This window comes from Sphaerodactylus townsendi, linkage group LG10 (genome assembly GCF_021028975.2).
Source record: "Sphaerodactylus townsendi isolate TG3544 linkage group LG10, MPM_Stown_v2.3, whole genome shotgun sequence".
Taxonomy (NCBI): domain Eukaryota; kingdom Metazoa; phylum Chordata; class Lepidosauria; order Squamata; family Sphaerodactylidae; genus Sphaerodactylus; species Sphaerodactylus townsendi.
The window spans coordinates 69,424,321-69,450,249 of NC_059434.1; the positions used below are offsets into that span (position 1 = coordinate 69,424,321).

General features: G+C 42.4%; 1 protein-coding gene across 4 annotated transcripts in view; it reads right to left on the reverse strand.

The window, feature by feature from the left end:
* RAP1GDS1 (Rap1 GTPase-GDP dissociation stimulator 1) overlaps window positions 1–16,461 on the reverse strand; it is a 101,790-nt gene extending 85,329 nt beyond the window's left edge. Inside the window, exon 1 of one of the 4 annotated variants that reach the window (XM_048509162.1) lies at window positions 16,018–16,461. In XM_048509162.1, coding sequence (XP_048365119.1) covers window positions 16,018–16,021 — 4 coding nt within the window. In that variant the 5' untranslated portion in view covers window positions 16,022–16,461. The remainder of the gene's footprint in view (window positions 1–16,017) is intronic. The other 3 variants (XM_048509161.1, XM_048509163.1, XM_048509164.1) reach the window with 3 other exon arrangements.
* Window positions 16,462–25,929: the final 9,468 nt, after the last annotated feature.

The following is a 25,929-nucleotide window of genomic DNA, read 5'->3' on the forward strand; positions in this document are numbered from 1 at the left end:
TATGGAGGAGCAAGGAAAACAAACTTGATTCAACAGATTAGAGTCAGATGCTCATGTGGAACAGTGGAGAATCAAACCTGATTCTCAGCACTGGAGTCCGTTGCTCTTAACCACGACACCGTGCTGGGCCAGAACCTTTCAAGTTGTGGTCCTAAGGAATCAACAACCTCACGAGAATTGCTTTTATAGCGTAGCTGATGTACTATTAGTTGTACTATTCTGACAACGTGAAACCATGGAACCCTCCACAGGTCATATGAAAAAAGAGATGAAAAGAGACTGCCCAGAAACAGAGAAAAGGAGTGCTTTGGGGGGGGTCGGCAAAAAATGTTGGAGCAAATATTGCTCTAGATCCCTCTTTTCCACAGTTCAGAAATAAAAACCGAATTTGTAGGATCATGAATTTCCCCTCAGAAGACCTCCACCATCTCTAGAGAGAGGTCCCCTTAAGACTGAACATTAAGAATAATGGTGGTGCCAATGGTAATAACAGCTCAGCTTAACAGGAACTCTGAGTAGCCTTGAATGTGGTTATATTGGCGCCTGCATGGTGTTGAACTGTGGAAAAGGCAGAACCTCTCCTATTTAGGTGGACTGGGCTGCAGAGAGGGACATCTTAAGAACGAAAGGGAGAAGAAGCATTCAATGTGTATGGGATCTGCTCCTCACAAACGGTTCCTTTTTCCAATTAGTCCTCTCTGCCTTCCAACTAGAGGTGCCAGATGCTGAGGCAACTGTATTATTGCTATGGAATTTAGGTAAAGAAGGATATACACACATACAAGTGGGGACATGCAAGACTCATGGAATGGAATCCCATCAACTCCCTTCTGGGCAGGTGGGCAGCCAATTTCCCACAGTGGCTCTCTGATCCACCTTATACAGTGGAGGGCAAATTCTGCTCCTTTTGCCTGTCTGCGGCTTCGCTGCCTTAGTGGCAGGAAAGGGCAGTGAGGGTTTCTGCTTCTCCTTCACTCACCTACCACCAGTGCCGCAACCTTGGCAGCTGGGGTAGGGCTCACTGTTCTGCTTGCCCCCAGCATTGCTGTCATCTCAGCGGTCGAAGGGAGTAGAAGGTTGGAAGACTTGTTCTGCTGCTCCTCCCTGCCAGCCTCAGCACAGTGCTCTTGACAGCCATAGCTTCTACTCCTTTCCCCCCATCCTCCTCACATGAATCAAGTACACAGTCAACTGTTCTTGGTTCTGGGATATTACATGTCACTACAAAACCCCTCAGCTTTTTCAAGCATTCACAGTACCCTGGGGAAACCAATCTGACCGTAGCATATTTCTGCCTGTGGCACCTGCAATCACCTGTGTTCACAGCAGTCTGAAGATGTCACGCACTGTTTCAAAATGAAAGCTTGCATGTGCAGAGAGGGTCATGAGGATACGCCCTTAGTTTAGACGTTTGAACATTAACACCTGTGAGACTGAAACATAAATAAAGCAAGCCCCCAACCAATAACGGCAATGGAGGAAAACGTATTGCTTTATGTAGCCAACTCGATGCTCTTTTTTTCTCGGTAAACCAATTTTTACGGTGTTATTTCCACTATGAATGTTGTCGTTATCACCCAACAGACAGGTGCTAAATACTATGTTCAAAATAGAATTATCATATTTGCTGTTCATCTCTGAATGTGTTGAACACAAGCATAGAAATAAAATGTCCACAAAAACTTAGAATCTCCGATGAACTGATTCAAAAGGGAAAATCAGGCTCAGATTTTTAGAAAGAAAAATAACAAGATTTGCTACAGGACTCTGTTGCCAAGAGAGGAGGCAGGTTTTTCAATTTGGCTGCATGATCTAGATCTAGCACTAAACACTTTTCAAAAAGCCGAACATCACCAAAATGTGATTTAGGAAGAGATAGTACAAACCATGGAGAAAATTCAATTGGCCCATGCTATGCAAGAGGTCAGACAACGTCTTCAACTGTTTGCTCTTAAAAGGATATGAATTCATGTATTATTTTCTGCAGAGCCATCCCTGCACTTGCTCAAAGGAAAGCACTCTTGTCAGAAAGCTGCCACCGTACATCATCAGAACCCCCCTCAAGAGTTACACAGTCTGCCCAAACACCCACAGATTCTCAATCTGCTGGTCTAGCTGAGAGTTAAGGAAGCTGCCACTGATGTAGTCATAAAACATAGCAGCCTAACAAACTGCACCATGGGTAAGTTTGCCAGTACTTTGTGTGATTCTTCTTCCAGTTCAAATGAGGCCTTTTGCCCACCTAAACGCTAACTTTGAGACTCTATTGATTTTAAAGGGAAATTTGATTTTTGTGTTTCCTCAGCCCATTCAAAGGGTGAACAAAGAATCAGTGCCTAAGGGGGGAACCTCCCCCCCCAATTACTTGTCAAATGATTTTACAAGGCTCGCAAAAGATTGGATACTGACCCATTTGGGGAAAGACATGAATGCAAGTTACAATATTTCCAGACAAGAGCTTAAAAAAAGTTTAGCAAAGACGGACGATGTTTAGAATATGCAAATGGTTTTTGGAAGTGACAGAACTAAATCATCATGTAAGAAGGAAAACAGATTTAGTATTAACACCTCCTTAGACTGGGTTGGATGCCAACAGGGGAATCCAAGAATCTCCTGAAAATATATGTGGCTCATAGATTTGTTGCAAATCCCTATCTCTGTGGGTGAAAACTACTATTTATTTCCTGATCAGGCTGCAGCAAATATAATACTGGTTGTCTTATAACCACCCCCTAGATATGAACCAGACATACGATCCCCTACCCCAGGGGTAGGGAACCTGCGGCTCGAGAGCCTCATGCGGCTCTTCTGCCCTTGCACTGCAGCTCCATGAGCCGAGCCGCTGGCCCCATCCTTGCCCGCCCTGCAGGCAGCAGGGCGGACGCATCCATGCGCTTCTCAGAATGAGTGGAGTAAAAGGTAAACCCCCCCAATATATACAGTGTTATCTTTATTTTAAATGTCAAAATTATTTGCGGCTCCAAGTGTTTTCTTTTCCCATGGAAAACGGGTCCAAATGGCTCTTTGAGTGTTAAAGGTTCCCTACCCCTGCCCTACCCTTACCTGACTACAGCAATGTGAAATGACAGCATCAATATAGCTGCGGGTAAAGGCTAACAGTCCGTTTCAGACACCACAATCGCCAGGAACCTTCCAATAACACACAGTAAAAGCATACAACTATAACAGGGTTGTCATGTTATCTGAAAGGGGCAATATGTAGATTTTGTAGACACAGCCTCTGAACATGCTTCACCATTCTCTGATTTTTCAGGGACGTGAGTAGCACATACTACATTGAAAATCTGTGTGTTGCACCTTTCTGACAACTTAGTGAATGTGCCCATAAGAAGGATCTGCCCAAGGCTGCTGGCTTACCAGTGCATGTGAACTTTAACATTTCAAAAGGACTAAGACTAACCAGGATTCCTGGTTAATTCCTGATTTATGTTAATTATGACTTCATTGCAAACTGCCTTGGAAGATGTTTCAGTTGGAGGGTGATCTACAAATGTGGCAAATAAATACACACTCAAAGTGGGCAGTAGGTCCAAGAAATTTTATGTGAGCCATGCAATGCATCTTAGGTTCACTCTGCTCAAGTTGAGCAACAATATGCTTCCACCAAGTCTCTGGAGGCAGATGTATCCCTATCCAATGGGGTGTTGTACATTACTTCAAAACAACATACTTCCACTTATTAATGTACAGCACCTTGTTAAATGAGGCATTTTTACTTCTCACTCATTAACAAGACAATAATCAATCAGTAATGTTTAGAACTCCAGGAACTGGGAGACAGCTTCATTGACCTTTACTTTCTCCGAGAACAGACTAGACTTGGATCTTTTACCAAATGTCCAAATGCAATCCTTGCTTTTGATAGTATATCTGTTGCTTGAGACTCACACTTATGGTGGACATAAATTCCAATTACAGATAAAGTAATCAATTGGAGTTACATATTCACTTAGTTTAATTCCATATGTTCTCTGGATCCAAATTCCTATGGAACATGGAATATTTTCATTTATCTTTGTATCATGATTTTGGAAAGTAAAGCTACCACAGAATTCAAGACTTAATAAACTTGCATCGAAACTCTTCATTCTTTGGGTAGGTTGAGCTTAGGATTCTGTAAAGCAAAAGCTTTACTTTGCCGAGACAAAATACTCATAGTTGTGAATTGATTCTTTAGAGCTCTTGAGAGGAATCAAAAAAGCAGAAGTGTTTCATAGCAAATATAAAACTTGCATCCCTAATTCTATACAAAGGAGATAGGAATCTTGAGATCTTTGTTGAACATTTCCTGTGTCTTATTTCAATATGATTAATTAAATCAAAGAGTCCTTGTTACTTAAGTGCAGAGCTCTGTATTTCCTCACTTTCCCAAACATATCTCCATCCATTTGTTTTTGAAACTGAAACACAGCTAGGCTACTTGAGTCCAGCGTCTTCTTCACATTTCACCATCAGTATCTCCTATCTAGAAATATTAGCAGTGATCTCCAAAGATAAACAGAACTTCTCATCATTTCTTGTGGGTACAGTTAAGCTTTATTCTATGTTTGAAAGAACAAAATCAAATATCCCATCACTAATTTTTGTTTTATGGCCCTATGTCTGAATAACTAACAACCCAATGCAAAGGCTGCAGCAGTCGGGTGTGACATCACTGCCACACTGCTGCGCCACCTCCATAAGGCTTTTGGGCAGTGTGGCACAGCAGCAAAAACAAACCTCCCTGCCAGCTGACTGTAAAGCAAAATGGAGTGTAAATCTGAGGACTACACCAGGGGCGTTCCCAGCCTGAAAAGACGGTAGGAGGAGACTAGGCAGCTCCACCCCTGGAAACGCCCAAGTGCACCAGTGTTCGGAATTAGGCCGGCACAGTTCTTCAGGGGGCAGGCATTGATGAGGCAGATATCACCAAGCTGTTTGGCACCTGCCTATTTCCCAATTTGCCCTACCGGCTGGCATAAGTGGCACACACCAGCACAGCATCGTGCCAGCTCCATAAGCCCATTCACCACCACTGCTCTGGATTGGGCTCCCCAACATATTTCGGAAGATATTTGTAATATTTGTACTAGCAAATTAATTAACTAATTAATCAATTCTGACAGTGCAGATAAGTATGTAAATTTCACTTTTACCTACATTTTATCTTGGACTTATATTGTACATAGTATTTCAGTCTTTTGTATGCTCTTTTATTAATGGTTTTAATTAAGAAAGTTTCAAGTATTAGACACAATACTTTATTATACGATATGTACAGGATATGAAATATCTCTATTCTTCCCTTTTTATGGCAGTTACTGCTGTTTTAGGGTATTAATTCCAAGGCCATATTCAAAAAGCAACAACTACTTCTATTTGCAGTACTCCTCGCAGGGTTTTTGTTTGTTTATTTTGCGGGCAAGTCACAGCAAACTTATGACGACCCATTCGGGCTGTCAAGGCAAGTGATGATCAGAGGTGGTTTGCCATTGCCTGCTTCCGAGTAGCAACCCTAGACTTTTTGGGTAATCTCACGTACAAGTACTGACCAGGGATGACCCTGTTTAGCTTTCAAGATCTGATGAGATCGAGCTAGTATGGGGTCTGCCCAAGGAAAACCTTGGAATGGGCCTGCAACAGAGTTACTGAATACAGCCCTCCGTTGTTTTGTCAGATAGAATGAGTTAACTTATGGATCAATTAACTTTTCTAAAAATGCCAGTTGTTTACACTTTTTTTAAAAAAAAATGGTATTCAGGATAATAAAACATGTAGTGCACAAAAAACCAGCAACTTCTGAAATTTGAACAATGTAGTAGTTACATAATTCCCTGCCCATATCGAAATGTACATAGTCCCCCATCATAATTTTTTTTCCTGAAGAGAACCAAAAGTTGCAATCATTATACCCTGCAGACAAAAAGGGAGGAGAATATAAATAACAAATGTTCGCAGCTTGCAGAGTCATACTGCTTGCTAGGATGAATGGAGAGCCTCTATTCCAGGCCTCAATCAAGCCTGAGCAAGCCTCAAATAATTCAAATGGCTATGTAGTCCTGACAGGTTGATAAGTAGAAAGTATCCCCTGAATTAAATATCTAGGAATCCTTTCTCCTCAGCCTGTCTCTGTTTTCATTTAGCCCAACTAGTGCGGTTGCTTTGCTGTCTCTCCTAACTACCTTGTGCTTACTTATTTACCTCATTCATACCTCACCTTTCCTCCCAACAGGGAATCGAAAGCAGCTTACATAATTTCTCCTCCATTTTATCCTGCCAGCATTTCATTTTCTTATTCCTTTCTATCTGTTACAAAGCAGGGTAATAGACTATGCAAAGTGCTTCACACTGATGTTATTTTTAAAAAGGTTTTTCCCCGAGTTTTTCTCCTCTCAGGATCTTGATGACAGCCAGACAGTATTTGCTGTGAGCATTTCACTCTTCCCTCACCCTGGCACTCTTCCAGTTTGCCTCAAGTGCTTACACAGTTATCCCTTCCACACAGCTGGGGTTAGGAGTCGAGTGCCCTACCTTCGTACTACAGAATAATTCTGAATTTTCCCTTTTTCTTTTCTTTTAACTTTAAAAAAGAAATTATGTATGTTTTACGGTATTAAAAGATGAATATATGTTGATATTATATAACACTATACAAACATTTTATGCATTTCTGAGTTACTAAACTTTTTCTGTTGTCTGCTGGCTTTTGCGTATCATGTGGCAGAAAAGACCCAGAATCGCTCCTCATCCCAACCTGGCAGAATCCCAAGGGCAAAGTAAAACCTGAGCCAGTCTACAACAAAACCACATATTCATTGGGCTGGCTTCTCACTTTCTGCTACATAAATACCTTTCCCGTGAAAGAGATTATGGGCCCAATTTCTGCATCTCACTTTTTGCAGCTGTCTGCCATAGTGCAATTTGCTGCATTTCCATTGTACTCTATTTCACAGGCCTTACTGGGTGTTCAGCCAGGCTGAATTTTTCTTTCCTGGTAAAATGGGATAGAATTAAAAACAAAATAGGTTGAGTTATTTATTAAGTATTGTGGGCTGGGATACTAGGTGCTCCTGTTTGAAAGCAATGTCTTAACTGCCAACTAAATGCATTTAGAATTCAGGTGTGACATTGGCACCGAACGCCTCTTTGAATGTTTCTGCTTTCAGATGTGGGTACCAATCAATTACTTGCCCACTTGGAAAGAAATTCAGGGATCAAGCATCCTTTCCACATGACTTGACTATCATTCTGCCTTTCGTCTCACTGCCCAGAGCAAATGAACTGCAAGGAGGTATGGGTATTCAGTGGAGCTGGGGAGGGGAAAACTTTCTGCAAAGAACTGTAGCATGGAAAAGGCACTGAAGAAAATGAGTCGGTGCAGATGTTAAGTGGAAAGCTAGATACAAATCAAGCATCAATTGCATTTTGTATCCAGAAAGCTCAGCCTTATCAGAATTGTGAAAAGTTATCTGCGCTGAGCAAGAATATCTTCAGGTGAACAAGAATGGTCTTCAGGTGAGCAGACAAACATTCCAATTCAGACCAACATGATACAAAAGTTCAAGATTGTATACACATCAAGGTGTACAACATAATCCCTTAAAGAAGCAACTTTTTATCTTCCAATGAAGAAGAAGAGAAGAGTTGGATTTATATCCCCCCTTTCTCTCCTGTAAGGAGACTCAAAGGGGCTTGCAAACTCCTTGCCCTTCCCCCCTCACAACAAACACCCTGTGAGGTAGGTGGGGCTGAGAGAGCTCAGAAGAACTGTGACTAGCCCAAGGTCACCCAGCTGGTGTGTGGGGGAGTGCACAGGTTAATCTGAATTCCCCAGATAAGCCTCCACAGCTCAAGCAGCAGAGCGGGGAATCAAACCCGGTTCCTCCAGATTAGAATACACCTGCTCTTAACTACTACGCCACTGATGCTACTGAAGGCCGTGATGTCATTTGAACAAAGAATGAAGATTCATTTGGGCATCTCTTAGGGGTCAAATATGATTAATGGTGATCAGGTCCATCACTGGTTACCAGAAGTGTTCCTCCCATTGGGCAAAGTGGGCAGTTGCCCAGGGCGCCCCCGTTCGTTTGTGGGATTTTTTGTATTTTCAGTGTTTTCCCATTTTTGGCCTGCAGAGGGCACAGTTTTTAGGCTAGAAGAACTAAAATTTCAGGGATTTTTCGGGAGACTCTTCTGATGATATCAACCAGGTTGGGGAGGTTTGATTTAGGGAGTCCAAAGTTATGGACTCCCAAAGGGAGAGCCCCCAGTGTTTCCAATGGGAGCTATTAGGAGGTGGGGGCTACACCTCCTGAACCAAACTGGGTGGTATCATCGGTAGGTTCTCACGAAGATACTCTGAAATGTTGGTGCTGCTATCTTAATAATTGCACCCCCTGACAGCAGGCACCCCCTAAATTTCCCCAGATTTTCCTTTTAAATCCACCCCCTTTCTGCCAATGCTTGTTTTCTTTCTTTCTTTTATTCTCTCAATGCCTAATAAAGGTGGCTGTTTATTATTATTATTATTATTATTATTATTATTATTATTATTATTATTATTATTATTAAATCCACCCCCTTCGGCATGGATTTAAAGGGAGAATCTGAGGTCCCCAGTTTAAACAAAAGTGATACTGTTTCAGGGTGGGGGATAATCCACCCCAAAATAGCATCACTTTCAATGTTGTTTAAATTGGGGACCTCAGATTCTCCCTTTACGGTGGATTTAAAAGGAGAATTTAAAAGGGCTCCCTAGTTTAAACACTTGAAAATAATGCTGTTTGGGGGTGAATTCCAGCATCACTTGTTTAAACTAGGGAGCCCAGATTCTCCTTTTAAATCCACCTTAAAGGGACAATCTGGGGTCCCCAGTTTAAATAACATTGAAAGTGATGCTGTTTCCCCCAATTGGGGGGACTGGATACAACACCATAAAATGTTTTCATAGCAGTAATAACACATTTTGAAAGCCTCTATGTTTAAAGGCAGTAAAACACTGAATCCTAGTGCCTAGGGAAGGCCTTGGCCTCTCTCTTCTGTTTGCTTGTGTTATGATCCGTCCAGTTCTGGTTCAACCCTGTCATGCCTCCCAGGTAGGAAGTGAGATCCTCTTTTCTTCCTCCCTACCTTCTGTCTGCTTTTGCTTTAGTTTCATTTCCCAGGCAAAGCCTAATCTGCTTATTAGACACCAGCTTGTTGTTGCTCTCCACAGCACTGGAGAGTTTGGGTTGTTCTGACCTAAGTGAAGGCTGTGCTGTCTCTGGACCGTGGAACTAGGGATGGGCCAACTCCCCTTGGGAACTGGTGTCTAGGGGTGGTATTGTGTAATATAAATGGTATAATGGAAGGTCTTTTGGCTAAACTTTAATTCTGGCAATAAAAGACTAGATGTTTTTCCCTGATGCTGTTTCATAATAAAGAAATAATCTGAATGCAGAGTCTTGTTCAAGAACAGTCCAGGGGCACAACAGCTTGTCTTCCTGGAATTATGTGAAATGGGATGCTGGACTAAATGGAACACTGGTCTGATCCAAGGTGACTCTTCCTCCATGAGCATAATGATACCGAATCAGTCCATCAAGACTAGTACTGTTTATTCAGATTTGGTAGCAGCTGTTCAGGTCTTCAAACAGAGCTTTGACATCACCTGCTACCAATCTTTTAAGCTGGAGATGCTGGGGATCAAACCAGGAGCCTTCTGAATGCCAAGTAGATACTTCATTCTTATTATGGACAGGAATACATTACATCCTAAATTAAAGCTCAAATATAATAAAGGTACAGTGAATTAGGAGTGGTGACTGTGAAAGCAAACGCCCGATCAAGACTAATTATCTTGCATTAGGGCAGGTGACCGTTTGTCAGGACCGTTTGTCCTGGCCCAATCCTGTCATGTCTCCCAGCTGGGATATGGCCTCTTCTCTCTGGGACTGCTCATACTTGATTGCTTTTTAGTTTCACTTTCAGGCTAATCTGCTCATTAGACACCTGCTGTCTTGTGCATTTCAAAGTGTTGGGGAGGATGAGTTGTTTTGATCTAGTGAAGGCTGCGTTGTCTCCTTCCCGTGAGACTGGAGTGGCGCTGTTTAACCTTGGGAACTGGTACCGAGGGGTAGTGTTTGTGACATGGAAGGGGCATGGTTAAATGGGTATAATGGAAGTTGCCTTTATGCCTAATCCTTAGTTCTGGCAATGGAAGTCTAAATGCCTTATCCTGATGCTGTTTTCAACAAAGGAAACTGTTTGAACACGAAGTCTCATTATTGAAAAGTCCAGGTACATGTCACAGAGCCAACAGCTCTCCATTTGTTTAAAACATCTGTGCAAGAAACTTGACACACATTTACTTTGGACTAGCCAGTCTAGTACAAGAGACTGCATTTTTTTAAAAAGGTGATAAAGAGTTTCATTTGCAGCCATAGAATTTTCCAAGCCATAAAACCTATCCTGCAAAAATCAATCTTCTGTACAAATAATCACACAAGCAAGATATGTAAAAAAATTTCCACAATCTGTTTTCAGACAAAATGCTGAATGGATTAAAGTATTACTACTAATGGAAGAAGAAAAGTGAACCATCAAATTTTTAGTTCTATAAAACATCCTGAAAATGTAGAATACTTAAATGTAAGTATCTTACAATCATATATGGCTGAGTCACATGGTTGCCAAGGGTACAATCCACTTAGAATAGGGGTCCCCAACATAGTGCCTGTGGGTACTGTGGCACTCACTGACACCTGTCCTAATAGTCACCAAGTGCTTTTAGAAAGTGGAAAGGGGCAGGTGGGGATTTTGCCCCAAAACAATTCTGACTGGCCATTAAAGATTTGTTCAGCTGTGTGGATTTTTTTAAAATGTTGTTTTAGCAGCAGCTGCCACCACAGCACAAAGATCTCCACTATGTAACTGAAGGTAAGCTACAGCAGCAATTTGTGGCTGGCACCACCTCCTGTGGCAGCCATTTTGTGGCTGCACCTACCACCCTGTTCAAAATTCCAAAGGTGCTCATAGGCTCAGAAAGGGTAGGGCTTCCTGACTTACAAGTTCTCCTGCACAAGTCCAGCTGAAATTCATGGAATGTCACATTTCGATAAAATCTTCTCAAGCAAACTTCCTAATGGATTTCAACTTCTTGAGACTTAGCTGGCAAAATTATAGCTCCAGGAATCACCTCAAATTATGAACTCCCTAGGCCAGTGGTGGCAAACCTTTGGCACTCCAGATGTTATGGACTACAATTCCCATCAGCCCCTGTCAGAATGGCCAATTGGCCATTCTGGCAGGGGCTGATGGGAATTGTAGTCCATAACATCTGGAGTGCCAAAGGTTCGCCACCATGGCCCTAGGCACTACAGATGAGCCTCCATCTTCAGAGTGTCAAAACCCCTAGCTCCATCTGCAATAAGATGATAGCATCATACTAAGTAATATGCTCAGTGATGGATTCACAGCTGTTACAGTGCCTGTTAAGCAGTGTGTTGGGCAATCCTAAGAACACTTTCCTAAGAGATGTCCCATTGAACACACCTGAGTCGGATTCTGAGTAGAACAGTGCCACTGAACACTTCAACATGCTATCATGCTAGGTTTTGTAAACCAGCCTAGGCCTACTAATTGGGGAAAGCTGGCCTGAAAATATTTTTAAGTGCCAAATATATCATAATTATGAGCTTAGTTAGTTATTGGTCAATGAGGACTTAGACACAAGTGTTATCATTGTTAAATGTATTGTTTAAAGTACTACTAACCAAGCCAATTGAAGCAACATGATTCAGAATATAAGGATAGTTGTCAAGATGGCAAATGAATTCTTTTTACCTGTGATTTTTAGAAAACATTTGGCCAAGAATGAAAAAAGTATAGAACTAAAACTGTTAAACATGGGGTGCATATCCTCTGTCTTACGGTCCGAAGCCTAATTTGTGTCTAAGATAGGTAACCTTACATAGAAATCTTCAAAAGTGACCACTAGTTCATTAAAAAGTTCAAGCCCACAAGTCCATGTAAATTACATTGGTCGACTGAACAGAAACTTCTCAGCCTGAAGGCATTTCAAGCAAATATCTTGTACAATTAAACATTCTGTAATATAGTCTGAAAGAATAAAAATTTTGTGTGTGTATGTGTACACATGAGACAGAAAAATTCAGAGCAAAAAACAATAGAGGGGAAATTTTTCTTTAGATAATTTACCTTAGGGACATGACAACAAAGCTATTATAACAGTAGAGCCCTACACAGTGCTACATACATCTAATAACTACACAAATCATTTTATTAAAATACGAAATGTACATGCTCTGAATGAAACATTATTACAGATTTGATCCTGCTATGTGAAGAACATTCAAAACATTTTATCATACACAGGCTTACCAATTCAGTGTTCACAGAAACAAATGTCTGGTTCTTTTAACATGATTTACCAAGTGGGTAGGAGCATACAAAGAACATCTAGAAAGAGGGGGTGGGGAATGCCCACCATTAACATATTATTTCTCAGGCTCTCCAACTGTTATAAAATGCAAAAACCAAAAGTTTAAAGAACAGACAGGAAGGTTAACATGGTAGCTAAAGAATCCTTGAATGCAGACAATCACCACATTTGCTAGCTTCTTTCAAAAAGCTGCAAAAGGACCTTCCACAAAAAGAAAAGACTGATGATTTGAAAAACTGGGCATCTACCCTACCTGTTGAAAATAAATGCAACTACCCAGACTCTCAAGTTTTCATACTAATCTTGCAGAACAGCAGAAGAAAGACCTGTAGAGTTACATACGGCCAATTGGACAGTGGCCTATAAGTTTATTCCTTTTCTTACCTTTCCCCCCACCAGCCTTTACTTCCTGTCTTCATACAGCAAACACACACCTATAAACCATATCCAAACATAAATGGTATGTTGAAAACACAATATGATGACAACAAAACCCATGCCCATGGGATTATACAGGTACTGTAAACTAAACCAAGAGGCTGGGCCAGATTGGGCCCACATTGTACACTCTAGACATCTTTGTTAAGTAGACCTAGTGGTGTCACACAAAGTTATGATATATAATAGAACTTCCATCATACAGCCCCCCCCCCCCCCGATCATCATACTGGACTTCCTGTTACTAGATCCCTGTGTGAAGTTTTTTCTTGGTTCTTCCCCGTCTTCTGTACCCCTTTTCCCACCTGTTCTTTGTCTCTTCTCTTGATCTTTCATTCAGAGTACCATCTACCCCATCCCCACTTCTCTTGCCAATGTCTGCTTTGGGGCTCACTGTTTTTTGGTATATCTATTTGCTAAGCTGTTTTGTTCACTCCACCTGCCAGCTCCTAGATGGAAAAACCACAGACCCACCCCCTGTTCTTATGTCCTACTGAATGTTCTTGTCAGAATCAACAGATCTTTCACAAACAAAAACACCTTACGCTAACATAATATAATCTTGCAAATATGATTCCAAGGAATCCCACCATAGCTGCAAAGACTTTAGCACTTTTCCCAGCAACCCTGAATATGGCACAGAAGTATCGAGACTCAATAAGATTAGCAGAATAAAGTGGTCCCACTATGCAAAGTTAAGGGAACATCAGAATCAGTGGTGGGATTCAGCAAGTTCGCACCACTTCGGCAGAACTGGTTGTTTAAATGGTGCTTGTAAACAGCCAATTGTTAAATTATTTGAATCTGACCACCCGGAACCAGTTGTTAAATTATTTGAATCCCACCACTGATCAGAATCAATCACTTCGCTCTGCCATGACTCTGGTTGGAATAGCTTTGGGCATGTTCAGACAGGCTAGCGTCTTTGGGTGCTCTGAATTGGGGATGCACAATGTATGTCACATTAGGAGCATAAAAACTGCACCACCACCCAGACTGGTCCAGTGTCTGGTCCGGGGAATAAATGTTGCTTGCAGTGCTTGCTAGCTAATCTAGAGAAGACAGAGAAATACAGAGCTGAACTGAAGGGGATCAGAGGGAAGTCCTCGTCAGATCTAGGCCACTGCCTTAAATGTCCCCTGAGTACCTTTTTGCTGCTTTCTGACTGTATCAGATGCAACCATAGGCAGACCCCCAGAAGCACTTCAAGGACATCCTGAGCTCAAAGTACAGATGGCAGTCAATAGTATCACCTACTTACTAGCACCAACGTTGTCCCCAATTTTTGCAAGGGGCCCAGAACCTGCTGGGATCCCAGTGCCACACCAAAAACACCTTTGCCCCAACCCTCTCAGGTTCTGGCTGAGGGGGAAATGCCATCTCCTGTACTGGCTGAAGCCAATTTGGTTTTCGCATCCTGATCCCAGCCTTTCAGCAGGCCCCAGAAAAATAAGCAGGAAAAGGTGGTAGCAGGCTAGTCCACAACTGTGCTTTATACCAAACTCCGAGTTTCTGCAGGCTCTGGACGCCTGTGACTTGCCATCTTGAGTTTGCTGCTGGGTTTGGATAACTTCCCAGTCATGCCTGTCTGCCGGCAGAACTGCCCTTAGTATATAATACCTGATCATACTACTCTAGGTTCGAGCGTGTGAAGACATGCCAGGTCTACCAATGCCAAGAAACTGTTAATTGCAATCATTGGATGACAATTAAAACAAACATGTAAACAGCCATTATCTCATGGCAAGCAATAATCACCTCTATAAAGTCAGACAGGGATATATATTTTTTTTACAAAATAGAATACTTGGTTCTCTCCCCTTTTATTTTTCACACAGATGTCAGAGATGACCCTGATAAGCAATACATCGGCTAATAAAGATTTCTGGAATTACTGCACTTCGAAAGACTCCTTTCTCCATTGTTAATGACTTTTCTGTACACTGAAGTCAAGACATCATTTGCTGTCTTTTTTGCGTATGTACTGGGCGGGGGGGTGGGGGGGGGGAGATCTGTAGTCTGAAAACAAGCCAGAGTCATATGCAGCAGCAAATATCCTCAGCTGACAAATCAGTCCAAGGAAGTTTAATGGAATCAGCACTTTGGAGAGCCAGGCTGTAGAAAAGCCGAGTTAGCGAGTTACCATCCAACTATGTTCAATATGAATGTGTGGGGGTTGTTTTGTTCTGGAGGATTTCTATCAAAGTTCTACTCAGCCATACTTTGATTAAAGTACATAGAGAAAGACTGTAAATATTTCAAGGGATAGAACAGTTTTACAAAACATTACCACACTAGCAACCTCCCCCCCCCGCAACCCCCCCCCTGACTTTTCTGGCAATAGAGAAATCCCGCTTGCACACTCAAAGACATTAAAGCCAAATTAACTGAGGTTTCATTTTATTAAACTGATGTGTCAGATTTTGCAAGCAGGACAAATCCATTAGATCCATCACAAGAGATGCAACTTAGGAAGTCATTTAAGAGAAAGACTGCGGGGGTTTACGAACTGGGGTCCTTTCTGTTAGGGACCCCTTCCAAGTCCCAACTGCAGCTCACAGATCTGGCGTGACCAAAACCCGAACTCCACGCGACATTTCAGCCACCCCAAAAGAGCATCTGATCGTGCCACCCTTTGGCTCCTGTTTTATCGCAACCTTTTGCATCTCGGTAACTCCAGATCACCATACCGCTATTGTTCAAAAAGCACCCTCGCTGGCAGACTGAGAAACACACTCTCCGTTGCAATAAAAGCCAACTGTCCGCATTCTCAGCTCCATCCCTAAATGAAAGGAAAAGGGCAGAGAGAGAAGGGATGTGCCGATGAGGAAGTTGCAGGAAGTCGCCTTCCTTCTGTTTCTCGGACACAGAGCGATCAGAAGGAAAGCCAAGGGTTAGCTCTAGGAGGGCGAAGGGTGCTCCAAAACATGCATTAAGGGGACATGGGGCGTGAGATGTGGGGAGGGCGGCGGGCTTGCTTCCTCCATCCCCACAGCCCAATTTCCCCTGCCCCTACTTGCTAAAGACAGCGTTTCAAAAGCATCTCTCCTAGCCGTACCTCCAGCCCAGGACCTGCATTTGGCGTGGGAATGCCCCAACAGCCGTGCAGGGGACGCGTGGCCAAGAAGGTGACTTACCCATGTTTCCGCCGTCAGAATGGGAGGCAAGACCAGGAGGAGGAGGAGGGTTATGAATGTCTGCTGTTCCTTCCGCCTTCTGCTGCGCTTTCTCCGCCTCCCCCGTGGCCAGGAGGGACAAACGGGACCCGAGGCCGGTGCAGCCGCTCACAGCCAAGGCGCAGGCACAGGCAGGCTGGCAAGGGGACGTGGGTGGGTAGAAGGCAGGGTAGCTTATGCGCGCGGGCGCCTTTCCTCCAGCGCCTGGGCGTGTGTGTGTGTGTGTGTGTGTTGGTTGCGTGTGCGCGCGCGCGCCGCCGCCGCCAGCGGAGGGAAGGTGGAGGCTCGCTTGTGAGCGCGCACTAGCTGGCAGCAGCCTGAGAAAGAGAGCGCGTTTCCCGGGGTGTCTGCGCGAGGGAGACCGGGCGCGCGCGCAGCAGCAGGGGCAGCGTCCACCCCTGTGCTTGTAACCCCTCCGCCCGGGCTCGGTTCTCTGGGGCTTTTCTATCGCTCCTGCTGTGCCGATTGGTTCCCGAGTCAGTGCCTTGCAATACATCCGGGCAAGGCCCTCCTCGGTTGGAAACACAAAGCCCTGCGAACGCCCCGAAGAGAGGAGCGGGCGGAGGGAGGCTGCCCGGGGACGAGGCGGCTGCACGCTCGGCAGCACGTAGGGCGGGAGTAAGAAGGCGCTGCGAACTCCTTTTGCAGTCGTCTGTGCCCTTGGGCAGCCCGGTGCTTGAGGAGGAATGGTTTGAGGACACTGTTTGTTTGCGTTAGAATGCAGTTAAGACTAGAGAGAGCGAGGAGAATCCCTCGGAGGCGAAGTACCAGCATGCCTGCCTTCAGCCCTGGCGCGCCTTCCAAGGCCTAACCTTCTGGGAAGAATAGCGGCGTGATTCTTTCTCGTCAGGAATATCTACACACAACCAAGTGTTGGAGGCTCATTTCAATGTGTGCAGGGGCCAGGCCTTTGCAGAACAAATATATCGATCGGCTTTTTTAGATAAATACGAAGTGGGACATTTTTGCATCCCACTTTTGAGCCAAAAGTAGGCTTCCTGAGTGGTTTAGAGTAATAAAAACAAATATAAAGATCAATTAAAATATAATAAAATGGTGCTCAGGAATAAAACGATCAATTATAAAATAATGGTGCTCAGGAAAGGGATTGTAGATGAAGTCTGGAGGCAGGAGTGATGGGAGCGTGCCAGATTGCTGCCTCTTTTTCTGGGCGCTTTCCTCATGGCAGATGGTGAATGGGGAGAGAGGGCTCACCACAGGATTCAAGCTCACTGAAGTGAGGCCTGGGTGCTTCCCTTTATCACGATGGATGGAAGGTTATTCTTTGCCATCTTCTGGAATATAGTAATATTTCTCAAATTGTATTCTGATCCAGTCCCTTTTTCTTAGAGAGGCTCCTTCCACTGACACAACAAACAGTATCAAACAACATCAAGCGAGTGTTTGAACCGACTTCTGGTGATCTTTGTGGAGATTATCGCAAGTTCCTCAGTTTCCCTTGTAACCACCTTGACAGCCTTTGTAAGGGCAGAAAGGCAGGGTATAATTCAATTAATAAGTAATAAATAAAAGAGCTTCGCTAGAAGATAGCTTCTTAATACTAGTGACTGGTTTTTCCTTTGCTGTGCCAGCATAGGCTAGTGTGAGATGTGTTGCTCTCTCACTTTGGACAAGGAAACCATGAGGAGCAGTTGTTACTGGCTGTGGTGGAAGTGACACATTTATAGTTCAGGTCGGATCCACACTCAAGTAGCTTTACAATAAGGAGGAAAAATGTCTAACATCTCTCGCTGCTTTTATAAAAGATGGGCAGCCCAATCCAAAGGAGGGTGGGGTAGAACAGTGCCCGGGGCTGCCATGGCCACATTGCCTCCCTTGAGGCAATCGTCAGCATAGCAGGCGCAAGGGGGAGATGGTGGCATAAGTCTGTGCTGCTGAAGGTGGGTGTTCCAAAGTCAGCTCTACCCCTGGAACTCTCCCCCCTCTCCAAACAGCAGTGCAGGAGGGACTGCATGGAAGACTGACTTCTGTGCCACGGTGCCCCACTACCAGAGTAAGTCTCTCTGCCCAGCGTCCATGCCACTTTGCATGGCACTGGTGGTACAGCCATCCCACCACTTCCAATGTGGCTTTAGCATCCCCACCCACCTTAATGTCTTAGGTTCCATACCAACTTAAAAGATATGCCCCTAATCTGAGAGGGAATCCACACAATCTACAAAAAAAATGTTTTGATAAAGTGATGAGGCACCTCTACAAGCATAGAAGTAATTAAAATCTACATAGAGCGAAAATGAAAGAAAAGCTTACTGCAGATGATAGCGCAATGATCTTGGGTGGAGAATCCATAAATCCAAGCAGTCGAATAATATCAACCATTTAGTACTAATACTCAAACCTGAAAAGCCCACATTAAGAGTCAAATATACCAAGGGACTATTCAGATGATTCACTGTATGATAAAATTTTGCGTGACGTTTAGTTTAAGTCTACTTTTCTTGGTTTGATATAAGTCATTGCCCTGCTTGCACTTTTCTGCCTTTGTGGAAATGGGTCAAAAGTTGTTCACTGGCCCTTGTAATGACAGGGAGAAGAGAAGCGGATCCCAGCCTCATGTTGGTGGAGAAGAGACGGGTGAGACAGAAGGAAGACTTGATGACACACCTTGACTGCATTTTGTGGCTGCAGATCTGAACTTATTTCCCCAAGTTCACCCACTGCACCACAGTGGCTTAAATATTAAAAGTCAAATTTGAAATTAATGGTACCTCCTAAAATGATACTACTTTAGCACTATGCTATCTACTTTTGTTGACTACATCCTGTCTTGTTTTCTGTTTGTGTTGAGCTACTTCAATGTTTTCCCAAGACCCATTCCTATGACTATACCACATTATACTAAAGAAGACTGGAAGCAATATTAAGCAATCAAAGTGGGGTTGACTCCCAGGAAATTGTTTACAGCCAGTAGCTAATGCCACCAAATTGACAAAAATTAATATGGAAATGTACACATACCTCTGAACAATGAGAATTTAAAAATATTTCCCTTCTCAGTGGTCGTTTCCCCACTTACCTGCTGCTACGCGCTACTCTCCCCAAGTAGCGCGGGGTCCCCCGGCACTCCCCACTACAGGGGTGGCGACAACGCAGCCGCTCCGACGCTGCCGCTGTCTCAGCACACGTCATTCCTGGCGCTCCTCAAAACGGCGCCTTTTGATGACGGGGTTGTGGGGAAGCCCGGGAGCGCGCCAGAAATGACGCGCACTGGGAGTAGCACGCAGCAAAGGGTGGTCGAGGTAAGTGGGGAAACGATCTCTACTGCACATGTCACAGCTGGAAAAAAGCAGTTGTGTAGACAGACATAAAGGTTAAGATGACACAGCAGTGTTGAGTTTGGGGAAATTTTCTAGTGGTCCCTCCCCTTTCTTTACTGCAAATGGGGGTTCCTTAAAGGTAGTCTGTGTGACCGTTCACTGAAATTGTCAAATAACATTCCATTCCTGGACCATTTTTGATCCAGATGTTGTACCTGGCTATTAGTACCATGTCTGATAGTACCATGACCGGTTTATTAACCTTGTTAGGAACATTTATAGCACAAAATGTTAAACATATGGCACTTCAGCCGTAAGTTACCAACTCCACAATTATAATTTACCTCAGGGACTCCTCAAATGGGCCCAAAATTCAGTATTAAATTCCAGAATTAAAAACAGCAACATTTATCGAGGTGATGGTGATTTTGTTTCTAGAGGTTATATTAAATAAAGGTCTGGTACCAGCTACAATATAAACACTTTTTAATATTTAGTCTTGTTTCTGAAGTAGTCAAATTTCACTTTAAGTCAGCTCAGGGCAAATGTATCTGCAACAGTATTGTATTGGAAAGGAATTTTTAAAGCCTGGTGTAATCTGCTTTACTTTTTAACTGATGAGGACAACAGAGTTTCTGGGACACTGGAAGGTTATGTTTTACTAACAGATCGTTCAAAGGTAGAGTTTCAGTACCATCCCTTAGTGCCTCTTTAAATCTTTTTTCTTCTATTTTGAGATCTATAACCTGGGATTCACCAGTGTCAGCCAGCCTGGCAGGTTCTCCAAAAAGCTGTCAGAATTTTCAGAACAAAGAAGTAGACTTGGTTGAAAATATTAAAGTTGATACAAGAAAGAGAAGGTACATTTCAAATACTTGCGCTTCTCAGTCAGTTTCAGAGGAAGACTTTGAGGATAAGATTTCCAGGTCTTCTGATGGTTTATGAAGAAAAGGTTTAAAATAACTAATATGGGGCAATCCTTACCACAAAGGCAAAAAATTAGGTTGTTACGGAAAGCCCAAAAAGCCCTAAAATCTTGCTACAATAATACCTATGAAGACTACAATAGTCCCACATACAATATATATTTTCCAGTGCTGGGGACCAAAATGGTCTAAATAAGTGATCTCTGGTATGGAGCCTTAGGGTGTCATGGTGCCCATTAATGGGTTTCCTCACACCTGCTCACAGCTTCTCTAAAGCAAAGAGCTATTCCTGGCTTTTCTTCACTTAACTGGAACAAGAGGTGCTTCTGAAGAGCCCAGGAGGTATCAACTTCATGTCTGTAGAGAGCAGCCATCACAGATCCCAATCTGACACTAACCATTACGCCACACTTCCCTTAAAGCATTTCAAAAGATCTGTCGCTTATGCTTTGGTATCTATTAAGAACACCAATTACAGCAAAAGATTCCTCATCACAAGTTGATAATTCTTCGCTAATGACTGAATGCCCTGACCTGGATGGCTAGCCCAATCTTGTCAGTTCTTGGAAGCTAAATGAGTTGGCCTTGATTAAGACTTGTATGGAAGACCATCAAGGAAATTCTGGGCTGCTACACAGAGCCAGCAATGGCACACCACCTCTGAACATCTCTTGCCTTGAAAACCCTATGGGGTTACCATAAGCTGGCTACCACTTGATGACACTTTCCACCACAACTGGATCAAGATATTTTCCTGTCCCAAGTAAGTACAACACACGCTGAAGAAGGAAGCTGTGCTTTAAAGTGCTAGAAGTACCACAGGGCTTAACTTGAATTTAAGTAGTGGCAGTACAAGTTTGGGGGTGATGATGTCTGCTAGCTACTTCCATCACCTCCTGCCACACTGCAAGGTGGACCCTAGTGATGCTGCTAATGCCTCACTAGAGCACTTGAGACCTAGACAGCAGCACACATCTGGGAAGCAGCAATGGTATAGCCTTGCCCATTGCCCTCTTTAACACCACTATTGGCAAGGAGCAAGATGTAGCAGTAGATTAGCACCAGGCACTTGGTTCTGATTGTGCCACATCAAGCAGCCATTTTGGTGGATAGCCAACCCTGGATATTAATGTGCCTGCAAACATCTAGTAAACATCTGCCTACAGCTTTGGCCAGTCATAGCTTCCAGGGAGCAAGTACAATAAACACAACTCACCACTTAATGAGCAAGCTAAAATCAACTATATGTAAAGCTATGCTGTTCTCAGAAACTAGAATTATATGTTCTTCTGCAACAATTAATTTTAACATGGCCTGAAAAATGACATTCTTTTCATTTTACAGATGTGCTCTGGGAAGAAATATAAGAACCTGCTGCTGGATGACTCTTTGTCTGAACAAGTAAAATTCACTTGCTGGATGTGAGCACTGAGACAGGTTGTTAATAATGAGCTTTGCTATTGTGAGGGAGCTAAAGGGAAGATAAAAATAAAGATTCTTAGGACTGAGAGCAGAAGGTTGAGACTATAACCATTGAATGCTTTCTTTCTTATTAACACCGGCTGCAAAGGCACATGGGATTGTGAAAGGTCTCTCTGTTTTCCATCAAATAGGATTTGGTCAAAAAGACTGACATACTTCTAAAAAGCAGGAGAGAATTACTTTGAACAGGAAGCAAATCTCTTGATTGTCGCCCTCAGTTTAAAATGAGTTATATATAATTTCAGGTTTCTTAAAATTTAGAGAAGACACAGAGAAGTCACTGTTCCAAACAAAGTTCTGGATAGTTGTGGTTACTGAAATCAATGAATTTAATCATGCCCAATGTTGTGGTGGGATTGCGGCCTCCATAAACATGAATATCAGACTATTCCCAAAAACACAGGGAAAGTAAACAAATGTTGCATGGTTGGATTCTCAGATAAATTTCACTTAAAGGGGAATGTGTTATGCTTTCTTTCCAAAGCCAAAACAAATTCAAAATAACATATACTTTCTTCAGAAATAAATGTATACATCTTGCTGAATTCAGCATAAATACAAGAGCTGAAAAATGAAGCACTAGTCAAAGGTATTGTTATCTAAGATAGAGACTCAGTCTCTTAATAATGCTAGGAAAATTAGCTCAGAGCAGATTGCTTATTAATATTGCAAGAGGCTGGGTAGGGAATCTTTAATACCACTGTACATGAAGATCAGCTCTTGGAAGAAACTCCAGAGAGAGGAGTATATACAGATAACACAATTTATTTTTAGAAGGTATACATTAGTTTGAGGGGTCATTCTTAATTCCTACATGCAGGAAGGATTGTTTTTAGTATAAAATGTAGCAGCAGTAGCAGCAAAGAAAGCCATTATTAGTAACATAACCAAGTACTTCTGGGTTTGGTCAGTAAGCTTGAACCACTTTAGTAAACAGATATTTGCTGAAGAAAATTAGAAAGATGTTTTAAAATGAAACAGAATCCAGTTTAGCATTGATAGGTTACACAGAAAATAACAAAGCTAACTCTTTAAATACTCACTGAAGTCTTATACAGCATAGTTGTTTCTTGAGCAGTTAGGTTTTAAAGCATAAGCAAAGTTCTCTCCAGTAGCAAAGTAGGGGAAGGGAACAAGGAAGGGTAAAATAATAACTAGCTGTTGCATTACATACTCTTATGGAAACACTGGTCTGGTGATCCCTCTCAACTAATCCTGGGTCTGTCCTCTGGGCTTGGAGCAAGTTGCTTTCTCCCAACAGGAATTGTCAGATCCCCCCCCCCCCCCCTGCTTTGAAGTTCTTAGTTGCATGGCATGATTTAATTAGCCCTAGCCTGAGAACTCAGTCTTGAAGATGCTGCAATTGAAAGGGAAAAAATTGTTCTCTGTATTTGGCAGAGGTTACAGCTTTCTAAAACTGAAGGATACTTTCAAGATGGTCACTCTCTTGACAATCATAGGAAAAAAAAGAAGGGATTTATTTAGTGTTGGGTGTAATTTTCAATATCTAGTAAAGGCAAGACATTAGAATGTTGCCATCAACTTGATTTACTTCTCAGGGGTGTTGTGAAAATAAAATGGAGGAGAGTAGCATGACCTAAGTGTCTTTGGACCCCCATTGGAGAGAAAGGGGGTATAAATGCAGTGAATATATAAACAACAGGGTTAAAGCCACTGTGAATAACAGACAAAGAATTACAACCATTTCACTGAAAATGTATGTACATATATGCAAGTCATATATATCTTAAAAATAAATTATTTTAGAAGCCTAAAAGCCTTTCTTGCTCTAAAAGTACTTTCCTGGAACTTCTGTAAAGGGAAAAGATGATTTAGATTTTGATGGATAACACATCAAAGACTTCATCTACCCCTTGGTGGATATTGTCCTTCTGTGCATAAGACTGTCCATTGCTATTATACAATAATGCTATTATACAATAATGCAGTAACCAATGATGGGTGGCTGCAGGCAAAAAGTTTGTGTTCCTAAACCACAGAACTCTTCGAGAAGGACTGTGAGAAACTCTTGAACATGACTTTTCTAAAATCTTGTTCTCAAATTTAGAAGAAAATGACATCATGATGAAGTGAATCAGTATAACTGTTTCATAGGAGTTATGGTTTAGTAGAGGCAAAGTAACATCGTTCCATTATAAAACTGAGGAACAAAGATCTGATAACTGTTTTCAAGCCTTATGAGGATAGTGAATATATTGGGCTCAGATAACCTTCCCCAACATAGACAATTGCATAGGTAAAAAATTCAAAATGGCCACCTCTCAGGATTTCTCCACAATTTCAAAGCAACTTGAATCGTTATTCTTTTCTATCTGGTTATTGAGCTGAACCTTAGAGTTAATACGTTAAGAGCTGAACTGTGATCCTTCTCAACTTTCTTTGCACATATTCTATGGTTTTCAAAGCATTTTTTAACTTGTTTCTCAGATTTCATTTCACAGAATTTCTGAAAGCATTCTGTCAAAGTAGTGCAAGACAAAAGGACTTAACAGCAGAGTCCTATACAGAATAACACCAGTCTAAGCCCATTGATTTCAGCGGGCTTAGATGAAGAAGAGTTTGAATTTGTACCCCACACCCACCTTTTCTCTCCTGTAAGGGAACTCAAGGTGGCTTACAAACTCCTTTCCCTTCCTTTCCCTTTGTGAGGTAGATGGGGCTGAGAGAGTTCTGAAGAACTGCGAGTAGCCCAAGAGCACCTAGCAGGAATGTAGGAGTGGGGAAACAAATCCACTTCACCAGACAAGACTCTGCCACTCATGTGGAGGAGCAGGGAATTCGTTCCACAAAAACTTATGCTGGAATAAAAATGCCCTTAGTTGATAGTGTTGCTGCAACAACTTAACACTGCTGCTCGCCTGGCACTTAAACTTCCAAGGGAAGAAAGAAGGGGAAAATGCTGAGTGTGTCAATAATTGCCCCACCAGTAAACAAGACCTCCGCATATTTTCCCCAAACCCAATATAGTGTGATTTACCTTTTGTAAAAGAGAGGATTCATAAGAGAAGAGCTTTGCGTTCAAAGACTTACTGCTAAGCTGTAAAAGAATCTACAGCATTCTATATTGCTACTTAAAAGCATTTCAGCCTGTTTTGTCCTTGGTTTATTAATACAAACACCAGATCATTCTGGATTTGTGGAATATGATACAAAGATAGGACCAGGCCTTTATTCTAGACCAGAAACCTTATCTCTAGCAGAGATCATACTGAGAAAAAAGCAAAAGCAGATGATCTGGTCATTGGAGGCTGGAATGGGAAGGTCAAAAGGGTAAGTAAAAAAAAAGCTAGAAAGAATCTGGGGGAATGTAGGGAAGAAAGTTATTATCAGATGCTCAAAATAAGAAAATATGGTGCCAATCCAAAAGAAACCTGAACAGAAAACATTGCTTCTTTCAATCTGACTCAGATGAAGCTTGGGGTGTGAAATGTTAATAGCACACTCCTGAACAGAGTTACATTCTTCTAACTCCATTGATTTCAATGGACTTTGAAGAGTGTATCTCTGTTTTAAGACTGCACTAGTAATGATCTGGAATGGCTTTGTAGAGACCAAAGACATATGGCTGCTGAGAATTGGTCACTTTGCCCAGAAAGCAGCTGGAGGAATTCACATAGACGTAGTCCTTGTAAAGCTAAGCTAGAAACTCAATTAAGTCTTTTTTAATTTTTGTGCCAGAAAAATATTAAACATCTAGCAGCAAGAAAAGATGGAATGAAACCCTTTTAAGAGAGCATCTCACAGATGTAATATAGATGTAGATGTAGTGACATCTGCCTTCTACTTGAATCATGCAATTCGAATGGAATGACAGAAGACATTTATTGTGGAAGAAATACTGAGAGGGCAAAGCAGCGTTTAAACAAATTATTCCAGGCAGGAAACATCAATGAACCTGCCAATAAAGCTAATAGGCTTGAAAAAGGTCTCTGGATCAGAAGAAAGTGAGTAAAATTGCCTTGGTCCCTTTCCTTCTTATCTCCTAAACATATATCAGAAATATACCCTCAGCGTTTTCCCTACACGTAGCATGGACTCTGACTTTCTGGTTACAGTGGAACCTCGGTTTTCGTTGGTAATCCGTCTGAAAAGAATCGATGAAAACCGAAACCAACGAAAACCGAGGCAAACTTCTCCATAGGAATCAATGTCAATCCAATTAATCC